General features: G+C 47.8%; 1 protein-coding gene across 2 annotated transcripts in view; it reads right to left on the bottom strand.

The window, feature by feature from the left end:
* The window catches only part of LOC149469160 (plasma kallikrein-like), a 115,161-nt gene that overhangs the window by 34,245 nt on the left and 62,180 nt on the right, over positions 1–18,736 (bottom strand). For both annotated transcript variants that reach the window (XM_089669581.1, XM_089669582.1), the window contains exon 12: positions 12,945–13,120. In XM_089669581.1, coding sequence (XP_089525707.1) covers positions 12,945–13,120 — 176 coding nt within the window. The remainder of the gene's footprint in view (positions 1–12,944; positions 13,121–18,736) is intronic.

The following is an 18,736-nucleotide window of genomic DNA, read 5'->3' on the forward strand; positions in this document are numbered from 1 at the left end:
CAGGGACAGACAGAATTGTTACTGAGTGCCAGAGATTTGTTACTCGCACAGACACAAAATTGTTACTTGCACAGACACAGAATTGTTACTCGCACAGACACAGAATTGTTACTCAGGGCCACAGAATTCATACTCAGGGACAGACAGAATTGTTACTGAGTGCCAGAGAATTGTTACTCAGGGACAGACAGAATTGTTACTGAGTGCCAGAGAATTGTTACTCGCACAGACACAAAATTGTTACTTGCACAGACACAGAATTGTTACTCGCACAGACACAGAATTGTTACTCAGGGCCACAGAATTCATACTCAGGGACAGACAGAATTGTTACTGAGTGCCAGAGAATTGTTACTCAGGGACAGACAGAATTGTTACTGAGTGCCAGAGAATTGTTACTCAGGGACAGACAGAATTGTTACTGAGTGCCAGAGATTTGTTACTCGCACAGACACAAAATTGTTACTTGCACAGACACAGAATTGTTACTCGCACAGACACAGAATTGTTACTCAGGGCCACAGAATTCATACTCAGGGACAGACAGAATTGTTACTGAGTGCCAGAGAATTGTTACTCAGGGACACCTAATCGTTGAATTAAATAGTATGTCAGACAACATGCAGAGGAGTGGCAGAGGAGGCAATGTTTTAGGAGCGAGCAGACGTGGCAGCAGAGGAAGGGGTCGAGGCAGCAGTATTCGCAGCCAGAGGCCAGTGCTCCCGGTGTCATCCAGCGGTCGTGTCTCCACCGACAACCCTGCCGTCATTGATTGGTTGGCTCGGTCGTCTTCCTCTTCCCAGGTCACCTCTGACACCTACAGCCAACGGTCGGTGGGTACGTCAGACACAACCGTTAGTTGGCATGGCCCGGGACCAAGCCCACTGAAATCACGTGTCCTCTACCTGCCCCTGTCCTTTGCTGTTCCCTCACCAAGCGAAGTATCGCATGCTGTGGGCTCAGCCCCACTGTACAGTGAGGAAGAGCTAACAGAGGGCGGTCAGGAACGGGGGGAGACATCGGCCTTTTCAGCAGCCAAGCGAACAAGTACTGGCGAGGAGAGTGGCTCGGTAGCCGGTCTAGAGACAGGTCTGTCTCCTGACCCAGACGCAGCCGAGGGGGCTAGTAGTGAGGCGGAGACCCTACTTGATGATGAGGAGGTTGATCGCACTTGGCAGCCTCGTCGTCATCAGGCAATTTCTTCCGCATCATCAGGAGAAGAGGGTGGCAGCTTGGCAGCGAGCAAAACAGTCGGTGGGTTGCCAGGAGACAGCAGCAGGGTCGCATCAGTGTCAGTGGAGCCAAACGTCCACGGAGTAGAGCACCAGCTCCACTGCAGCCTACCACCACGGCCAGTAGTGGTGCTGTTGCGCACGGAGGAAGTAGCAGTCAGCCAGTGAAGAGTAGCGGGGGCAAAGTTTCCTACTCGGTGGTGTGGCAATTTTTCCTCAAGCCGCCCGAGGAAGTAAACGTAGCCGTATGTCGACTATGTGGCCAGAAATGCAAGCGTGGCCAGGGGGCCCATGTTGGGACTACAGCGTTGCGTCAGCATATGCAGCGTCACCATTCGGTGGCCTGGGAAAACCGTGATAAACATACGGCGGTTCTGCCTGCCCCAGCCCCCGCTCCATCACCCGCTCCGTTACTTGCTCCGTCACCCGACGTCGTCAATCGCCCTCTATCAGCCAGTCAAGGCTCCAACACCTCTGCTGAGGGGAGTTGTCGCTCATTGGCATCTTCCGCTCGTTCAGATGCTCCTTCTCCTGCTACTCCTCTTCTCGGATTCCGTCAACAGTCTTTCTTGGAATCCGTATCCAAGAGACAACAGTTTGCGAGCACGCACCCGACGGTGCAAAAGCTGAACGTCCTCCTGTCCAAGTTGCTGGTGCTGCAGTCCCTCCCTTTCCAACTGGTGGACTCAGCACCTTTCCGAGAAATGATGGCTTGTGCCGCGCCGCGGTGGAGAGTGCCAAGCCGTCATTTCTTTGCCCAAAAGGCAGTGCCAGCCCTGCATTCACATGTAGAAGAGATGGTGGGCCAGTCTTTGAGCATGTCGGTCTCTGCCAAAGTGCACGGCAGCGCCGACGTGTGGAGCTGTAACTACGGTCAGGGACAGTACATGTCATTTACGGCCCACTGGGTGAACGTGGTGCCGGCACAGCCGCACCAGCAACTTGGACAGGTCACGACGCTTTTGCCTCCACGTTTGCACGTCCTTGGTCCAGCAAGCATGTCCGCCTCTACCACCTCTTTTTCCGCCGTGTCCTCAGCCGCCACCCCCGTGCCAAGTCCCATTACCCGACCGGCATATCACATGTGCAGGGCGCAACGGTGTCACGCTGTGCTGCACCTGGTATGCCTTGGCGAACGTAGTCACACAGGGGAGGAACTGCTGAGTGTAATGAACAGAGAAATCGACAGATGGCTGTCTCCGCGCAAACTAAAAATCGGAACCATGTTGACTGACAACGGAAAGAACATGGTGTCTGCTCTGCGTCAAGGAAGGTTGTGCCATGCGCCATGCATGGCTCACGTGTTCAATCTGGTTGTCAAGCGGTTCCTAAAATCCACCATCCCACTGCAAGACATCCTTAAAATGTCACGTAAACTGTGCATGCATTTCAGCCATTCCTACACCGCAAAGAACACCCTCATTGAGCTGCAGCGGCAGAACGGAATTCCACAGCATCGCCTGATCTGCGACGTTGCAACAAGGTGGAATTCAACCCTACACATGTTAGACCGCCTTTACGAGCAGCGAAAGGCCATCACCGATTTCCTGATGTTACAAGCGGATAAAGGTACTCCCCTGTGTAACTTAGATGTCAGCCATTGGCAGCTCATGCGTGACACCTGCCGCTTGCTCAGGCCCTTTGAGGAGGCCACGCTATTCGTGAGTCGGCAGGACTATGGGATGAACGACGTCATTCCTCTGTTGCACGTCCTGGAACAAATGCTGTTAACAATGGCTGGTCAGGGTGCGGTAGACGTGGCGCACAGATCTCAACGCCACATGACCCCTGTGGGGGCAGGACAGGAAGAAGAGGAGGAGGTAGAGGAGGACATTTGTGCTCAGGAATTATTGAGTGAAATGGGTGGTTTTTCCACTCAGCGGACAGGAGTGGAGGAGCAGGAGCATCTGGTAGAGGAGGAGGAGGAGACAGAGGACCCAGACGCACCGTGGCAGTATGCTGTGGAGATGGAGGCAGGGAGTCCCTCGCATTCCTTGGCACAAATGGCCCATAGCATGCTCGGTTGCTTGCGTAGCGACAGCCGAATAATAACCATCAGACAGAGGGATGACTTTTGGCTGTCCACCTTGTTGGACCCTCGCTACCGGTCCAAAATGGTGGCCTTTTTCACACCTGCTGAGAGGGAGGCCAAAATTACGTACTATAAAAACCACCTATGTAGTCAGTTGGTCTCTGCCTTTGTGCGCCAACGTCCATCCTCAGACACTGTGGGCCCTGTGCGCTCGCGTTCCGCTGGCATGGCAGCAGGGGAGGGGTGGGGTGGTAGGAGCAGTGGCAGCTCCACCAGCAGCGGCTGCCTCAGTCTGCAGTCGATGATGAGTAGCTTTCTTCACCAGCGCAGTGAGGAAACTACTAACCAGCCGCAGCAGCAGCAGCAGCATCAGGTGGACCTGGAGCAGGAGCTCAAACAACAGGCTTGGGCCTACTTGGACAGCACCCTGCCAACCGAGGTAGACAATCCCCTTGACTACTGGGCAACGAAACTTGACCTTTGGCCCCAACTAGCTGAATTTGCCCTTGAAAGGCTGTCATGCCCGGCCAGTAGCGTGGCATCGGAGCGCGTGTTTAGTGCGGCAGGAGGTATTGTAACTCCGCGGAGGACACGACTGTCCACCCAAAGTGTGGAGAGACTCACGTTTGTGAAAATGAATCAGGCGTGGATTAGTCTGGATTTCAAACCACCAGTTCCTGACACAACTGACTAAATCCGCCATGAATCATGCCTCAAACATGTGCCACTTTCAGGTCTCCTCACACTGCTGGTGTGTTTAATTTTTTGACATAGGGTGCTGGCAGATTACGGGCCTCCTATAGCTGCTGCCAGGCCCCTAATCTGCCATAGGCCCCTATATACCGCCTCCTCATGCTGCTGCCAAGTCCAGAGTCTGTCATGGGTCCCTGTATGGCCTCCCATTGCTGCTGTCTCCATCGCCACACTCTGCTGCCATGTGCCACTTTCAGGTCTCTTCACACTGCTGGTGTGTTAAATTTTTTGACATAGGGTGCAGGCAGATTACGGGCCTCACATAGCTGCTGCCAGGCCCCTAATCTGCCATGGGCCCCTATATACCGCCTCCTCATGCTGCTGCCAAGTCTAGAGTCTGTCATGGGTCCCTGTACGGCCTCCCATTGCTGCTGTCTCCATCGCCACACTCTGCTGCCATGTGCCACTTTCAGGTCTCCTCACACTGCTGGTGTGTAGAATTTTTTGACATAGGGTGCTGGCAGATTATGGGCCTCCTATAGCTGCTGCCAGGCCCCTAATCTGCCATAGGCCCCTATATACCGCCTCCTCATGCTGCTGCCAGGTCCAGAGTCTCTCATGGGTCCCTGTACGGCCTCCCATTGCTGCTGTCTCCATCGCCACACTCTGCCATGTGCCACTTTCAGGTCTCCTCACACACTGCTGGTGTGTAGAATTTTTTGACATAGGGTGCTGGCAGATTATGGGCCTCACATAGCTGCTGCCAGGCCCCTAATCTGCCATGGGCCCCTATATACCGCCTCCTCATGCTGCTGCCAAGTCCAGAGTCTGTCATGGGTCCCTGTATGGCCTCCCATTGCTGCTGTCTCCATCGCCACACTCTGCTGCCATGTGCCACTTTCAGGTCTCTTCACACTGCTGGTGTGTTAAATTTTTTGACATAGGGTGCAGGCAGATTACGGGCCTCACATAGCTGCTGCCAGGCCCCTAATCTGCCATGGGCCCCTATATACCGCCTCCTCATGCTGCTGCCAAGTCCAGAGTCTCTCATGGGTCCCTGTACGGCCTCCCATTGCTGCTGTCTCCATCGCCACACTCTGCTGCCATGTGCCACTTTCAGGTCTCTTCACACTGCTGGTGTGTTAAATTTTTTGACATAGGGTGCAGGCAGATTACGGGCCTCACATAGCTGCTGCCAGGCCCCTAATCTGCCATGGGCCCCTATATACCGCCTCCTCATGCTGCTGCCAAGTCCAGAGTCTCTCATGGGTCCCTGTACGGCCTCCCATTGCTGCTGTCTCCATCGCCACACTCTGCTGCCATGTGCCACTTTCAGGTCTCTTCACACTGCTGGTGTGTTAAATTTTTTGACATAGGGTGCAGGCAGATTACGGGCCTCACATAGCTGCTGCCAGGCCCCTAATCTGCCATGGGCCCCTATATACCGCCTCCTCATGCTGCTGCCAAGTCTAGAGTCTCTCATGGGTCCCTGTACGGCCTCCCATTGCTGCTGTCTCCATCGCCACACTCTGCTGCCATGTGCCACTTTCAGGTCTCTTCACACTGCTGGTGTGTTAAATTTTTTGACATAGGGTGCAGGCAGATTACGGGCCTCACATAGCTGCTGCCAGGCCCCTAATCTGCCATGGGCCCCTATATACCGCCTCCTCATGCTGCTGCCAAGTCCAGAGTCTGTCATGGGTCCCTGTATGGCCTCCCATTGCTGCTGTCTCCATCGCCACACTCTGCTGCCATGTGCCACTTTCAGGTCTCTTCACACTGCTGGTGTGTTAAATTTTTTGACATAGGGTGCAGGCAGATTACGGGCCTCACATAGCTGCTGCCAGGCCCCTAATCTGCCATGGGCCCCTATATACCGCCTCCTCATGCTGCTGCCAAGTCCAGAGTCTGTCATGGGTCCCTGTATGGCCTCCCATTGCTGCTGTCTCCATCGCCACACTCTGCTGCCATGTGCCACTTTCAGGTCTCTTCACACTGCTGGTGTGTTAAATTTTTTGACATAGGGTGCAGGCAGATTACGGGCCTCACATAGCTGCTGCCAGGCCCCTAATCTGCCATGGGCCCCTATATACCGCCTCCTCATGCTGCTGCCAAGTCCAGAGTCTGTCATGGGTCCCTGTATGGCCTCCCATTGCTGCTGTCTCCATCGCCACACTCTGCTGCCATGTGCCACTTTCAGGTCTCTTCACACTGCTGGTGTGTTAAATTTTTTGACATAGGGTGCAGGCAGATTACGGGCCTCACATAGCTGCTGCCAGGCCCCTAATCTGCCATGGGCCCCTATATACCGCCTCCTCATGCTGCTGCCAAGTCCAGAGTCTGTCATGGGTCCCTGTATGGCCTCCCATTGCTGCTGTCTCCATCGCCACACTCTGCTGCCATGTGCCACTTTCAGGTCTCTTCACACTGCTGGTGTGTTAAATTTTTTGACATAGGGTGCAGGCAGATTACGGGCCTCACATAGCTGCTGCCAGGCCCCTAATCTGCCATGGGCCCCTATATACCGCCTCCTCATGCTGCTGCCAAGTCTAGAGTCTGTCATGGGTCCCTGTACGGCCTCCCATTGCTGCTGTCTCCATCGCCACACTCTGCTGCCATGTGCCACTTTCAGGTCTCCTCACACTGCTGGTGTGTAGAATTTTTTGACATAGGGTGCTGGCAGATTATGGGCCTCCTATAGCTGCTGCCAGGCCCCTAATCTGCCATAGGCCCCTATATACCGCTTCCTCATGCTGCTGCCAGGTCCAGAGTCTCTCATGGGTCCCTGTACGGCCTCCCATTGCTGCTGTCTCCATCGCCACACTCTGCCATGTGCCACTTTCAGGTCTCCTCACACACTGCTGGTGTGTTACATTTTTTGACATAGGGTGCAGGCAGATTACGGGCCTCACATAGCTGCTGCCAGGCCCCTAATCTGCCATGGGCCCCTATATACCGCCTCCTCATGCTGCTGCCAAGTCCAGAGTCTGTCATGGGTCCCTGTATGGCCTCCCATTGCTGCTGTCTCCATCGCCACACTCTGCTGCCATGTGCCACTTTCAGGTCTCTTCACACTGCTGGTGTGTTAAATTTTTTGACATAGGGTGCAGGCAGATTACGGGCCTCACATAGCTGCTGCCAGGCCCCTAATCTGCCATGGGCCCCTATATACCGCCTCCTCATGCTGCTGCCAAGTCCAGAGTCTCTCATGGGTCCCTGTACGGCCTCCCATTGCTGCTGTCTCCATCGCCACACTCTGCTGCCATGTGCCACTTTCAGGTCTCTTCACACTGCTGGTGTGTTAAATTTTTTGACATAGGGTGCAGGCAGATTACGGGCCTCACATAGCTGCTGCCAGGCCCCTAATCTGCCATGGGCCCCTATATACCGCCTCCTCATGCTGCTGCCAAGTCTAGAGTCTCTCATGGGTCCCTGTACGGCCTCCCATTGCTGCTGTCTCCATCGCCACACTCTGCTGCCATGTGCCACTTTCAGGTCTCTTCACACTGCTGGTGTGTTAAATTTTTTGACATAGGGTGCAGGCAGATTACGGGCCTCACATAGCTGCTGCCAGGCCCCTAATCTGCCATGGGCCCCTATATACCGCCTCCTCATGCTGCTGCCAAGTCCAGAGTCTGTCATGGGTCCCTGTATGGCCTCCCATTGCTGCTGTCTCCATCGCCACACTCTGCTGCCATGTGCCACTTTCAGGTCTCTTCACACTGCTGGTGTGTTAAATTTTTTGACATAGGGTGCAGGCAGATTACGGGCCTCACATAGCTGCTGCCAGGCCCCTAATCTGCCATGGGCCCCTATATACCGCCTCCTCATGCTGCTGCCAAGTCCAGAGTCTGTCATGGGTCCCTGTATGGCCTCCCATTGCTGCTGTCTCCATCGCCACACTCTGCTGCCATGTGCCACTTTCAGGTCTCTTCACACTGCTGGTGTGTTAAATTTTTTGACATAGGGTGCAGGCAGATTACGGGCCTCACATAGCTGCTGCCAGGCCCCTAATCTGCCATGGGCCCCTATATACCGCCTCCTCATGCTGCTGCCAAGTCCAGAGTCTGTCATGGGTCCCTGTATGGCCTCCCATTGCTGCTGTCTCCATCGCCACACTCTGCTGCCATGTGCCACTTTCAGGTCTCTTCACACTGCTGGTGTGTTAAATTTTTTGACATAGGGTGCAGGCAGATTACGGGCCTCACATAGCTGCTGCCAGGCCCCTAATCTGCCATGGGCCCCTATATACCGCCTCCTCATGCTGCTGCCAAGTCTAGAGTCTGTCATGGGTCCCTGTACGGCCTCCCATTGCTGCTGTCTCCATCGCCACACTCTGCTGCCATGTGCCACTTTCAGGTCTCCTCACACTGCTGGTGTGTAGAATTTTTTGACATAGGGTGCTGGCAGATTATGGGCCTCCTATAGCTGCTGCCAGGCCCCTAATCTGCCATAGGCCCCTATATACCGCTTCCTCATGCTGCTGCCAGGTCCAGAGTCTCTCATGGGTCCCTGTACGGCCTCCCATTGCTGCTGTCTCCATCGCCACACTCTGCCATGTGCCACTTTCAGGTCTCCTCACACACTGCTGGTGTGTTACATTTTTTGACATAGGGTGCAGGCAGATTACGGGCCTCACATAGCTGCTGCCAGGCCCCTAATCTGCCATGGGCCCCTATATACCGCCTCCTCATGCTGCTGCCAAGTCCAGAGTCTGTCATGGGTCCCTGTATGGCCTCCCATTGCTGCTGTCTCCATCGCCACACTCTGCTGCCATGTGCCACTTTCAGGTCTCTTCACACTGCTGGTGTGTTAAATTTTTTGACATAGGGTGCAGGCAGATTACGGGCCTCACATAGCTGCTGCCAGGCCCCTAATCTGCCATGGGCCCCTATATACCGCCTCCTCATGCTGCTGCCAAGTCCAGAGTCTCTCATGGGTCCCTGTACGGCCTCCCATTGCTGCTGTCTCCATCGCCACACTCTGCTGCCATGTGCCACTTTCAGGTCTCTTCACACTGCTGGTGTGTTAAATTTTTTGACATAGGGTGCAGGCAGATTACGGGCCTCACATAGCTGCTGCCAGACATGTAATCTGCCATGGGCCCCCGTACCGACTCCTCATGCTGTGACGTTGCAACAAGGTGGAATTCAACCCTACATATGTTAGACCGCCTTTACGAACAGCTAAAGGCCATCACAGATTTCCTGATGTTAAAAGCGGATAAAGGTACTCCCTGTGTAACTTAGATGTCAGCCATTGGCAGCTCATGTGTGACACCTGCGCTTGCTCAGGCCCTTTGAGGAGGCCACGCTATTCGTGAGTCGGCAGGACTATGGGATGAATGAGGTCAAATCGGCCATGGGCCCCCGTACCGCCTGTTCACGCTGATGCTGGTCCCACAGTGTGACCTGGGTCCCTGTACGGCCTTCCATTGCTTCCACTCTGCCATGTGCCACTTTGAAATCTCCTCACACTCCTGCGGTTGTCCATTTTGTCATAGGTTGCTGGCAGATTACAGGCCTTCCATAGGTGCCACCAAGCCCCATATCGGCCATGGGCCCCCGTACCGCCTGGTCACGCTGCTGCTGGGCCCATAGTGTGACCTGGGTCCCTGTACCGCCTCCCATTGCTCCCACTCTGCCATGTGCCACTTTCAGGTCTCCTCACGCTCCTGCTGGTTTCCATTTTGTCATAGGTTGCTGTATGGCCTCCCATTGCTGCTGCCTCCACCGCCACACTGTGGCTCCAAACACTGGTTTTGGCCCCGTGACTGGCCAAAGGAGTGAAGTGTGCAGTGATTCTAAGATCGACGGCACTCATCTGCATGTCATACTGACAGACAGTATTATTTCTCTTCCCCAGCAGACTCCAAGGGCATTTAAATTAAAGGTACAGTGTTCTGCACTAATATTAAGTCTCTCTGAAGCCTAGAAACACCCTTTTTTAAGTTAAATTCACAGCGAATTTATTCGACTCGAATCGAATATTGTCCACGAATTCGCCGAATCAGTCGAATCGAATTTTTCATTTCTTCGCTCATCTCTAATTGTTACACTGGCATATCATACATCTGTTACAGGGAAAGAACCCTTTAAGTTCAGAAAAGAAGGACGTGGTTGTTGGTGGATTGACCATGTTCGGAGCTATCTTGCTATTGCTTTACGGAATATAATTTCAGGTTTTGCTGGTAATATTTTTGAAAAGAACTGGATCTGTTTTCAAAATCCCCCAATTGTTATTAATAATCCTGCTGATAGCCTTGTGCTGTATAGAAAATGTAGTTATGAACGGGCAGAATTTAGTTTGTCCTTGTCTCTCTTGTAACTTTTAACATGTCCTCTCTATTCATGTTAGCCACAGTTTCCATTGTGTGGTTCAGTGTGAGTTCATCATATCCCTTTTCCATAAACCTATGCTTTAAGATCAAGGTCTTAGAGTGGTAGGTATCGGTGTTCATACTGTTTCTCCTGATCCTCATGAACTGTCCCTTGGGAATGTTGGACAGCCATGAAGCATGGTAACAACTGTCCACTGGGATGTAGCTATTGTGATCTGTGTTTTTAAAAAATGATTCAGTAATCATTTTTCCTCCTTGATTGATCAGAGTAAGGTCTTAAAAATGTATTTCCTGTGTACTATATGTATAGGTGAGTTTTATATTGAGACTATTATTATTTAAAGTCCCAAAGAAATGAATTAATGCTTGTTCGTTACCTTGCCAGAGGAGAAAAATGTCATCTATGTATCTTTTATAAAAGACTAGCTCTGGCCAATCCCTAGCATATATCATGTCCTCCTCCCATCTTGCCATGAATAGATTGGCCAAGCTGGGGGCAAACTTAGCCCCCATGGCTACTCCTTTTATTTGCAGGTAAAATTTCTTATCGAACCAGAAATAGTTTCTATCCATAGCAAATTGTAGCAGTTCTAAGATAAAATTCTTTTGAGCTAATGGTATCTCTAGTATCACTCAAATAAAAATCTGCTGTTTGCATACCATCCTCATGATCAATATTACTGTAGAGGGATGCTACATCAGCAGTTACTAAAAAGGTAGTTGCTGCTATTGATATGTCCTTAACCTCATTAAGTACTTCGACTGCAGGAAGTGGTCGATATATTCTCTTACTTTCGAACAAAGGGAACCAATCCCACTCACAATCGGCCTGCCAGGAGGTTTAATAGGATTCTTGTGTATTTTAGGCAGACTGTATAACACTGGAAGCCTTGGTGCTGTAGGGCATAGAAAGTCCTTCTCTTTTTTGTTAATAACCTTATTTTCATATCCTTTCTTAATGATCATTTTCAGTGAGCTCAGAATTAATACTTATTTTGACTGCCAGTGACTAATTTCAGGTAACTTGATGAGCTGCGCTTTCATTGTTGGGATTGAAGCTAAGAGCTTTTTTCTAATAAAAAAAAAAAAGCCAAACTTTACAGGCAAATGCGGTCATTTTGACAACTGCAAGGTGAAATTGATCTACTAAATTGAATGAAATTCTGTGTGCCTCAAGTGTAAAAATTGGAAGAAAGATTATTAATTAAAAGAGTGGAGGAAAAGGAAGTATAAGACCCCTGGAGGACAGAGGGAGAAATCCATCCATCCTGAACAAACACAGGGATCAGCAAGCTTAGGAGACCCCAGGTGAGAAAATTGAATTACTACAAATTGCAACTCATCATTCCTGGAAATAATATTACCATTGGAAAACAACTCATCTGTCCACATCAGGACAAAAAGCTGTTTTAGCCTAATTTTTAGTTAGGCTAAAATTAAGGTGAGCACATAAGAAAATCGTATCCAGTTTTTCAGAATATTATCATGGAGTGAACACAATATTGTATTTTATGTTAATAATTGGACATTTTTTGCATTATATTTCAATATATTTTTTATATATTTTTAGAAATGTATCACAGTCACAGGCTGATTTTTATTGATTATATTGTTTATATATTTGTTTATTTCATCATATATTTTGGGTTTTTATGGATCACATATGATTGAGCACAAATTGCACTTTAAAAACACAATTTATTTATTCAGTGGAGCGTGGCACACAATTATTATTTAGATTGCATAAGATTGATGATCACCTTAACACGGACTGTCACATTTATGGACATTTATTTATAATTTTACCTTGATCATTGGCACTTTAGCACTTTGCAATAACGTATTTATTGTATCTACTTTGATTGACTTTTAGCGCTGCGCTTTTACTTATATATGTCTTTTGAGGTTTTCTTTGGTTACCTTTATGTGCAATAGCGGCTACTTTTTAAGCGCTCAATGATTTTATATTTACTTTATATGTCCTGATCCTATTTAACCCACTTCCTCTGAGTCCAGGTTGTCCTGGACCTTTCCCAGCCGGTGACTGGAAAATGAAAAGAAAAGGAGCAAAGTGATGTGCTCTGTTACTCTGCTTTTTCCTTCTGCAGCTGTCAGCAAAAAAAAAACTTAGGTTGCTAAGTGGCAGAACAATACAGTCTATGAGAAACCCAATGGAGACAGATTTTATAGAGCAATAAACCAAGCAGTAAAGTACAAATGGCTAATTGAATTCCATTGAAGTGTATGGACCATAAAATTGCTCTGCATTGCAGCAATGTAGCACAAGACCCTTGCCCGAAGTTGCACCGCAGCTGAGCTGCATTGATGTGAATAAGCACCATTGGAAGCAATGTTTATTCCATTGTCATGCGATTCAGTGCTGCCCAAGTCGCATGCCATATAGTATAGAACCAGGCCATATAGTATAGAACCAATTCATCAATATGATATAATTGAAAATGTGTGCAACAATCTGAGAAAATAGCATACAAATAACCTAATTTAAAAATATACTGTACAGGTAAGGATGAAACAAACTGTGAGAATATGTAAGAAATTGACCTATAGCCAAGTAAATAAGTTTTTCTAATTGGGTTGATTTTATTACGTATGTCAAATTCCTATTTATCTTAACTAAAAGGCTTACCATTGTATGTTATGGGAGTCTTTAGTTTTAGCAGTGCTATATCACTGCCATTTTCTGCACCAATATAATGTGGATGAATTATGATTTGTTCAATCTCAGACTTGGTTGTAAATGGAGTGATGCTTGACTGTTTTGTAAGACCACTGTAAACTGTCCAAAGTTTAGGAAGGCGCCACCTAAACACAAAAGGAAAATACAAAAAAAAAAAATTATAAATTCACTACTTTTATATTAACCCCCTCTTCGACCCTATTGTAGTATCCCCCACTAAAAATATTTAAACAGTTATGCGTGCAGATCAACTAGGTGAAGATGTGAAGGGTTTGACAATCAAATCATCTTTTGTATTCAGGTCTTACAACCATGAATACTTATAAATATGGAAATGGCAGAAGGGAAAGGAAGCATCTTTGGAGATCTGTTGATAGTAACAGATGTTGGTAAAGTAACCTGACTTAGCATAAAAATAATACTGTCTCTCCCTGAATGAGCAGAGCATAAGGCATCATTTTCTTGGCACATGTTCCATAAATTATTCAAGGAACTTAAGCGTGAATGGCTACCCTAAAAGGTGGTAGGACTGAAGGCGGACAGCTTATTGAGGGTCTTCAAAGGGGTCACACTGAACTGAAGACACAGTCAGCCAATGTTGCAGCCTTCTGAAGACCTTTCCACCTTTTATTGCTGTTGTCCCAGCATTATTGGCAGGGGTTTACCTTGCCATTGAAAAAGGAGTTATGCCAGTTGTCTGTTCTGAACTTCTGGTTAGGGCAGGCCTTAAAGCAATGTTATGTTGGGTCACCAGCTTCCAGTTTTTTTTTTTTTTGTCAAAGCGTAACAGGACAAGCTGAAATTAGAAGCTGATTGGATACCATGCACAGCTGCACCAGATTCTGTACTCTCCAGATTTAGTAAATAGTGTTTTGCCAGTTTGATTATGTATATGTTTCTCAATAGTCATGCAGGATCACAGACAAAACAATGTTTTCAGTTTAACATCTCTAAAATGGTTACATTTCCAGTTATGCTAGAGACATATAAAAACTGCTCTTGTAAAGCAGCAAATTGCATCTGCACATGATATAAATAAGTGAATATAATGTACCCTAAGGTTGTTATTAAATAAAAGATTTGTATTTACAGCTAAGGCTGCCCACAAAAGACCCAAGCCTGCTCTAACCCCAGTGCCTGATACAGCAATGTGGCAAGGATTTGCCATTTATGGGGAGTCTTCCCATCAAGCCTTTCTGTGCAGTTTAGTGGGACTATTATATCTCCTATAGCTTTCTTAGGAGTGTTTAAACCATGTACCTTGGACTAAGATGGAATTAGTCTGGACTAATGGTGCCACCTGTGTTAGACTGTTTTGCTAATTGCATGTAATTTCTTGTAATCCATCCTTATACTACAGTAAAAGTTCATTTAGGACTTCACAATGCCTGGTGGTTGACTAAATATTTATCCTGAGGCAAGTTATATGTGTAGTAAAACCTCAATGCGCGGGAAAGGGAAATGCGAGTATGTGCACAACCAAAGTAATATTTTTGTGATGCATCTTTCCCTATACTTGGATGAACTAAAGGATGCCAGTCCCTGGGCACATTCTAAAGCCTGTAGGGCATTCCTATTTGAGTTGCTGCCTAAAAAAAGAGTTTGTATGTGACCACCAAAGTAGGAATGGCACAATGCCCTTCTCTTCTGGAGTCTGTAACAGAGAGAGCAGAACCCTAGCCCCACTAGTAGGGTTGCCATCTCATCCCTTTAAAACTGAACACATTAATTACACACTTTCTGAGTCTAATTTAACACAGATAAGGCACTAGGTGAGTTCAATTACCACTTTAATCAAACACAGAACCTGTGTAATGAATATATGTTCAGTTTTGAAGGGATGAGGTGGCAACCCTACCCACTAGTCCATTGCTGAACTTTACTACAGTGCCCTTGGAGGGGGTGATGAAGTGTTGAAGGAGACCACAGAACTGGAGGGCTGGGATGCTTCCACCTTGGAGTCCAGGACAGGATACAGGCAGTCCTGGTGGGGTTTGATGACTGAACACTATAAATGTGTATATAGACCGCAGTGCAAAAAATGTGAATCAATATTTCTAAACAGTTTGCCACATGTAAAAGTGCAAAAAATAAATACATAAACAACACCAAAAAAGAAAACTAATAAATCCCAGTCAAATAATAATTTCTTAAAAAACAAAGGTTAAGTGAACAGGTGGAAGTGGTCACGTGTTTATCTGTTACTAATGGCACCAGCACATGTTCATTTACCTTTTGTTTTGAAAACAACTATTATTTGAATAGGAGTCATTGATACTTTGGACATTAGTTGTATTTTTTGGTGTTTATTTATTTTTTGCACTTTTACATGTGGCAAACTGTTTAGTAATCTTGAGTCACATTTTTGGAAGCACAGTCTATGTATAAATTTATAGGGTTCATGAATGTAGAAGATAAACATACAGTATTTTGAAGAATGCAGTAGCCAATGATCACATTCATCCGAGTTTCCTTTTTTTTTTGGTTTTGCCTGTGGCGCAGAGTTTGCATTGGTATTTGTTACTCCTGCTCCAGGACTGTTATGCTTCTTACATCTCTGATAGGTAAGTTTAAACCATGTACGTTGGCTTTTGAGATGACTTTACTCAGGACTAATGTTGCCACTTGCGCTAGATCGGGGGTCAGCGACCCGTCAATCGCGGTCTACCTGTCAACCGCGGGCAGGTGACAAGTATACCGTGAACAGGTCCCTCTCCCCCATTTCCAAAGCCTCCTCTGCTGCTGCCGACATCTACAGTGCACAGTGGAGAGCGGAAGGCAGCACTACTTAGGACGGAGGACAGGAGGAGGATCTGGCCAAAATGAGCTTTTCATATTAACAATCTGGTAATTGGTTGCTAAGACCGACCTAGCAACCAATCACCTGCAGGTTAATATGAAAAGTTCATTTTGGCCAGATCCTCCTCCCACCCTCCGTCCTGAGCTGTGCTGCCTTCCGCTCTCTGCTGTGCACTGTGGATGTCAGCAACAGTGGAGGAGGCTGGGGAAAAGGGGGGGAGAAAACATTGCTGGGGGGCAAGGAGGCCAGAGGTCACAAGGTCACTGCTATGGGGGAAAGGGGGGCAGAGGACACTATTGGGGGGGAGGTGATGTGCAGAGGAAACTGCAATGGACAGGGTCACCCCCATAGGAGTACCCACTACTGCCCTTCATATCACACCCCCCTCCACAGTAATGTCCTCTGCCCCCTTTTCAACCATAGCAGTGACCTCTAGCCCCCCTTCCCCCCACCAGCAGTGTCGTCGTCATCGTCCCCCATCTTCCCATGGACAGGTATTTTAGAAATCTGCATTAAAAGCAATTGGCTAGGGATCAGGATTTTTCTGCCCCCCCCCCCACCCTGGTTAGGCAGCCACCTTAGGGCACCAGTGTAGCTGGGGGGCAGAACAATCCCAATCCCCAATCAATTGCTGGGAATTCAGATTTCTAAAATGCCTGCCTTCCGATGATCCCCTTTATTGTCCCCCTGGAGCAACTGAAAGCTAGCATCTCCCCCTCACCCTTCCACCAGCATACAGCTGCTGCAGGAGGAAAATCCATTGGATCAGTTCTAGTAAATGCCCCCCCCCCCCACACACACACTGCCCCTTCCACCCTCGTTTCTCCTTTTTTCTGCCTTCGCCCAAGTGCTCCCCTTTTAATAGGGCTCCTAAAGAAATTGGGAAAAATATAAAAAAATACAAATGTAAAAATAAACACTACTGACACCATCCACTGCCCTGCTGACACCAACCTCTGCCCTACTGACACCATCCACTGCCCTACTGACACCAACCTCTGCCCTACCGACACTGTCCACTGCGCTACTGACACCGTCCACTGCCCTGTTGACTGACCCTATCCACTGCTCTACTGACTGACAACAACCTCTGCCTTACTGACACTGTCCATTTTTAAGATAGGCTAAGTTTGTATTTTTTGTGACATTTGTTATATTATATTTTGCTACATTTTCCTTGCTATTTAGTTAGGCCTTGCTAGTTTTTTTTTTAATTGAGGCTGAACCCCGGTGATCTTTGATTTCTGTCATGTTGTTCAGGTAGATCTCCACCTCTCAAAGGTTGCCTACCCCTGTGCTTGAGTTATTGCCAATCGCATGTAATTATTAGTAAACACTTTGCAACTATTTACTTCATGTTTAATACTACAGTAAATGTCCCACAGAGTGCTCTCTGCATAACTTTTTTCCATTCATTAATTTAAAAGGGAATTTACTTGCTTTGGAATCCCAAAGCAACAGACATGATAAACATTTATAAATGCTGTTTATGGATAACCTCTACACTGTAAGCTGAGACTGCACACACTGTTAGGCTCCACCACCAACAGCGTGCATCGCTCACTCCCACAGGAGCCCGCAGTTTCAAGGTCCCTAGGGTCTTTTCCCTGCAGCCAGGCACACAGTCACAGTCACTCTTTTGGCTCAATCAGTTTAGGGGAATGCTTTTCTGATGCTTTGTTGCAAAACTTGAACTTGGATAGGTTTGGGGTAACTGTGGGATACCCCAGTAACTTTAGCAGCAATTTAAAGTTTCTAAACGTCCTCCTATAGACCTGCAGAGTCCTTGCATAAGCAAATATTAGACTGAGCTTTTCAGGACACCAAATACAATGTCCCCTTTGAGCAACGCTGACTTCAGTACAAGTAGGATGGCCACAGTACACAGTCTTAGGGATATCACACCAGTCTGTACTCACTAATGTCCTTGTATAGTTGGTTCCCTCCTTCCAATATCTTTCAGATGCCAGACCAGATCCCCAGACAAAAAGTTACTCAGTCAGCTCCAGCAACTTTCAGTAGAACAGGCCCCCCAGCTAGCATTGTTGGGACCTCACTGAATAGTAGACACATGGCAAGTCTGCCCCTCTGTGGTCTCCTCCTCCAGGACAAAAGACCCCTCTGTTCCAGGTCGCAGAGTATTTATACACTCTCCCAGTCACCATCTGGGCACATTCTCCCCAGGGACTGGCCAGGGTTGCATAAATATGTAGCTGCTGATTTGACTCTCAAAGCTCACTATCTTCCACTATCTTCCAGACAGAAAGGGGGAAGCAGTCAACCCTGCAGCCAGTGAACCACTGAACACGCCAAACAGTTAAACATAGCTCAAATGACTACACTGAGCCCTAACTAAATTTACCTAACTTAGCACCTATCTAGGAGGATGCTGCAAGTGTCTAACCGCTATGAAGCTATGATGACTTTATCAAGAGGGTGACTCACATACAGCGTGGCTGGCTGTGTCACCGGTGCAGTTAGAGAACTGTTGTGCTGGGGAAGCTGACAGCTTAACCCCATGACTGAATACTGTTGTTAATGTATAAGTGCATTACTGTCGCTAATAAATAAAGGTACTTTTATAATACTACACTACGTGGGATTACTTTTTGCTTTCTTTCTAAGAAACCATGAGATGGGGCAACCCAAGCACAGATGAGCTATTCTCCACCTGATTTCATGCTTTTTGAATCTATATACCTGTGGCCAAGTTATTTCAAAGCAATTGTTCCTTTCTTGAGAGAATTTGGCAATAAAAGTTGGTGAGTGTGTGTCCAACAATGTTCTGTCTGATAAGAAGAACACTATGGGGTGGATATTACATTTGTTTTAAGGATTATATTCATCTGATTATTTGTATGGACACTGGGTGGACTGATTTCATAGGATATTATTGATTTAGATATAATGTCTGTTTGATAATTGATTGGGAGCATTGTGT

The sequence above is a fragment of the Staurois parvus genome, unplaced genomic scaffold, assembly GCF_062004578.1.
Source record: "Staurois parvus isolate SC_StPar_1 unplaced genomic scaffold, SC_StPar_1.0 ptg000080l, whole genome shotgun sequence".
NCBI lineage: Eukaryota > Metazoa > Chordata > Amphibia > Anura > Ranidae > Staurois > Staurois parvus.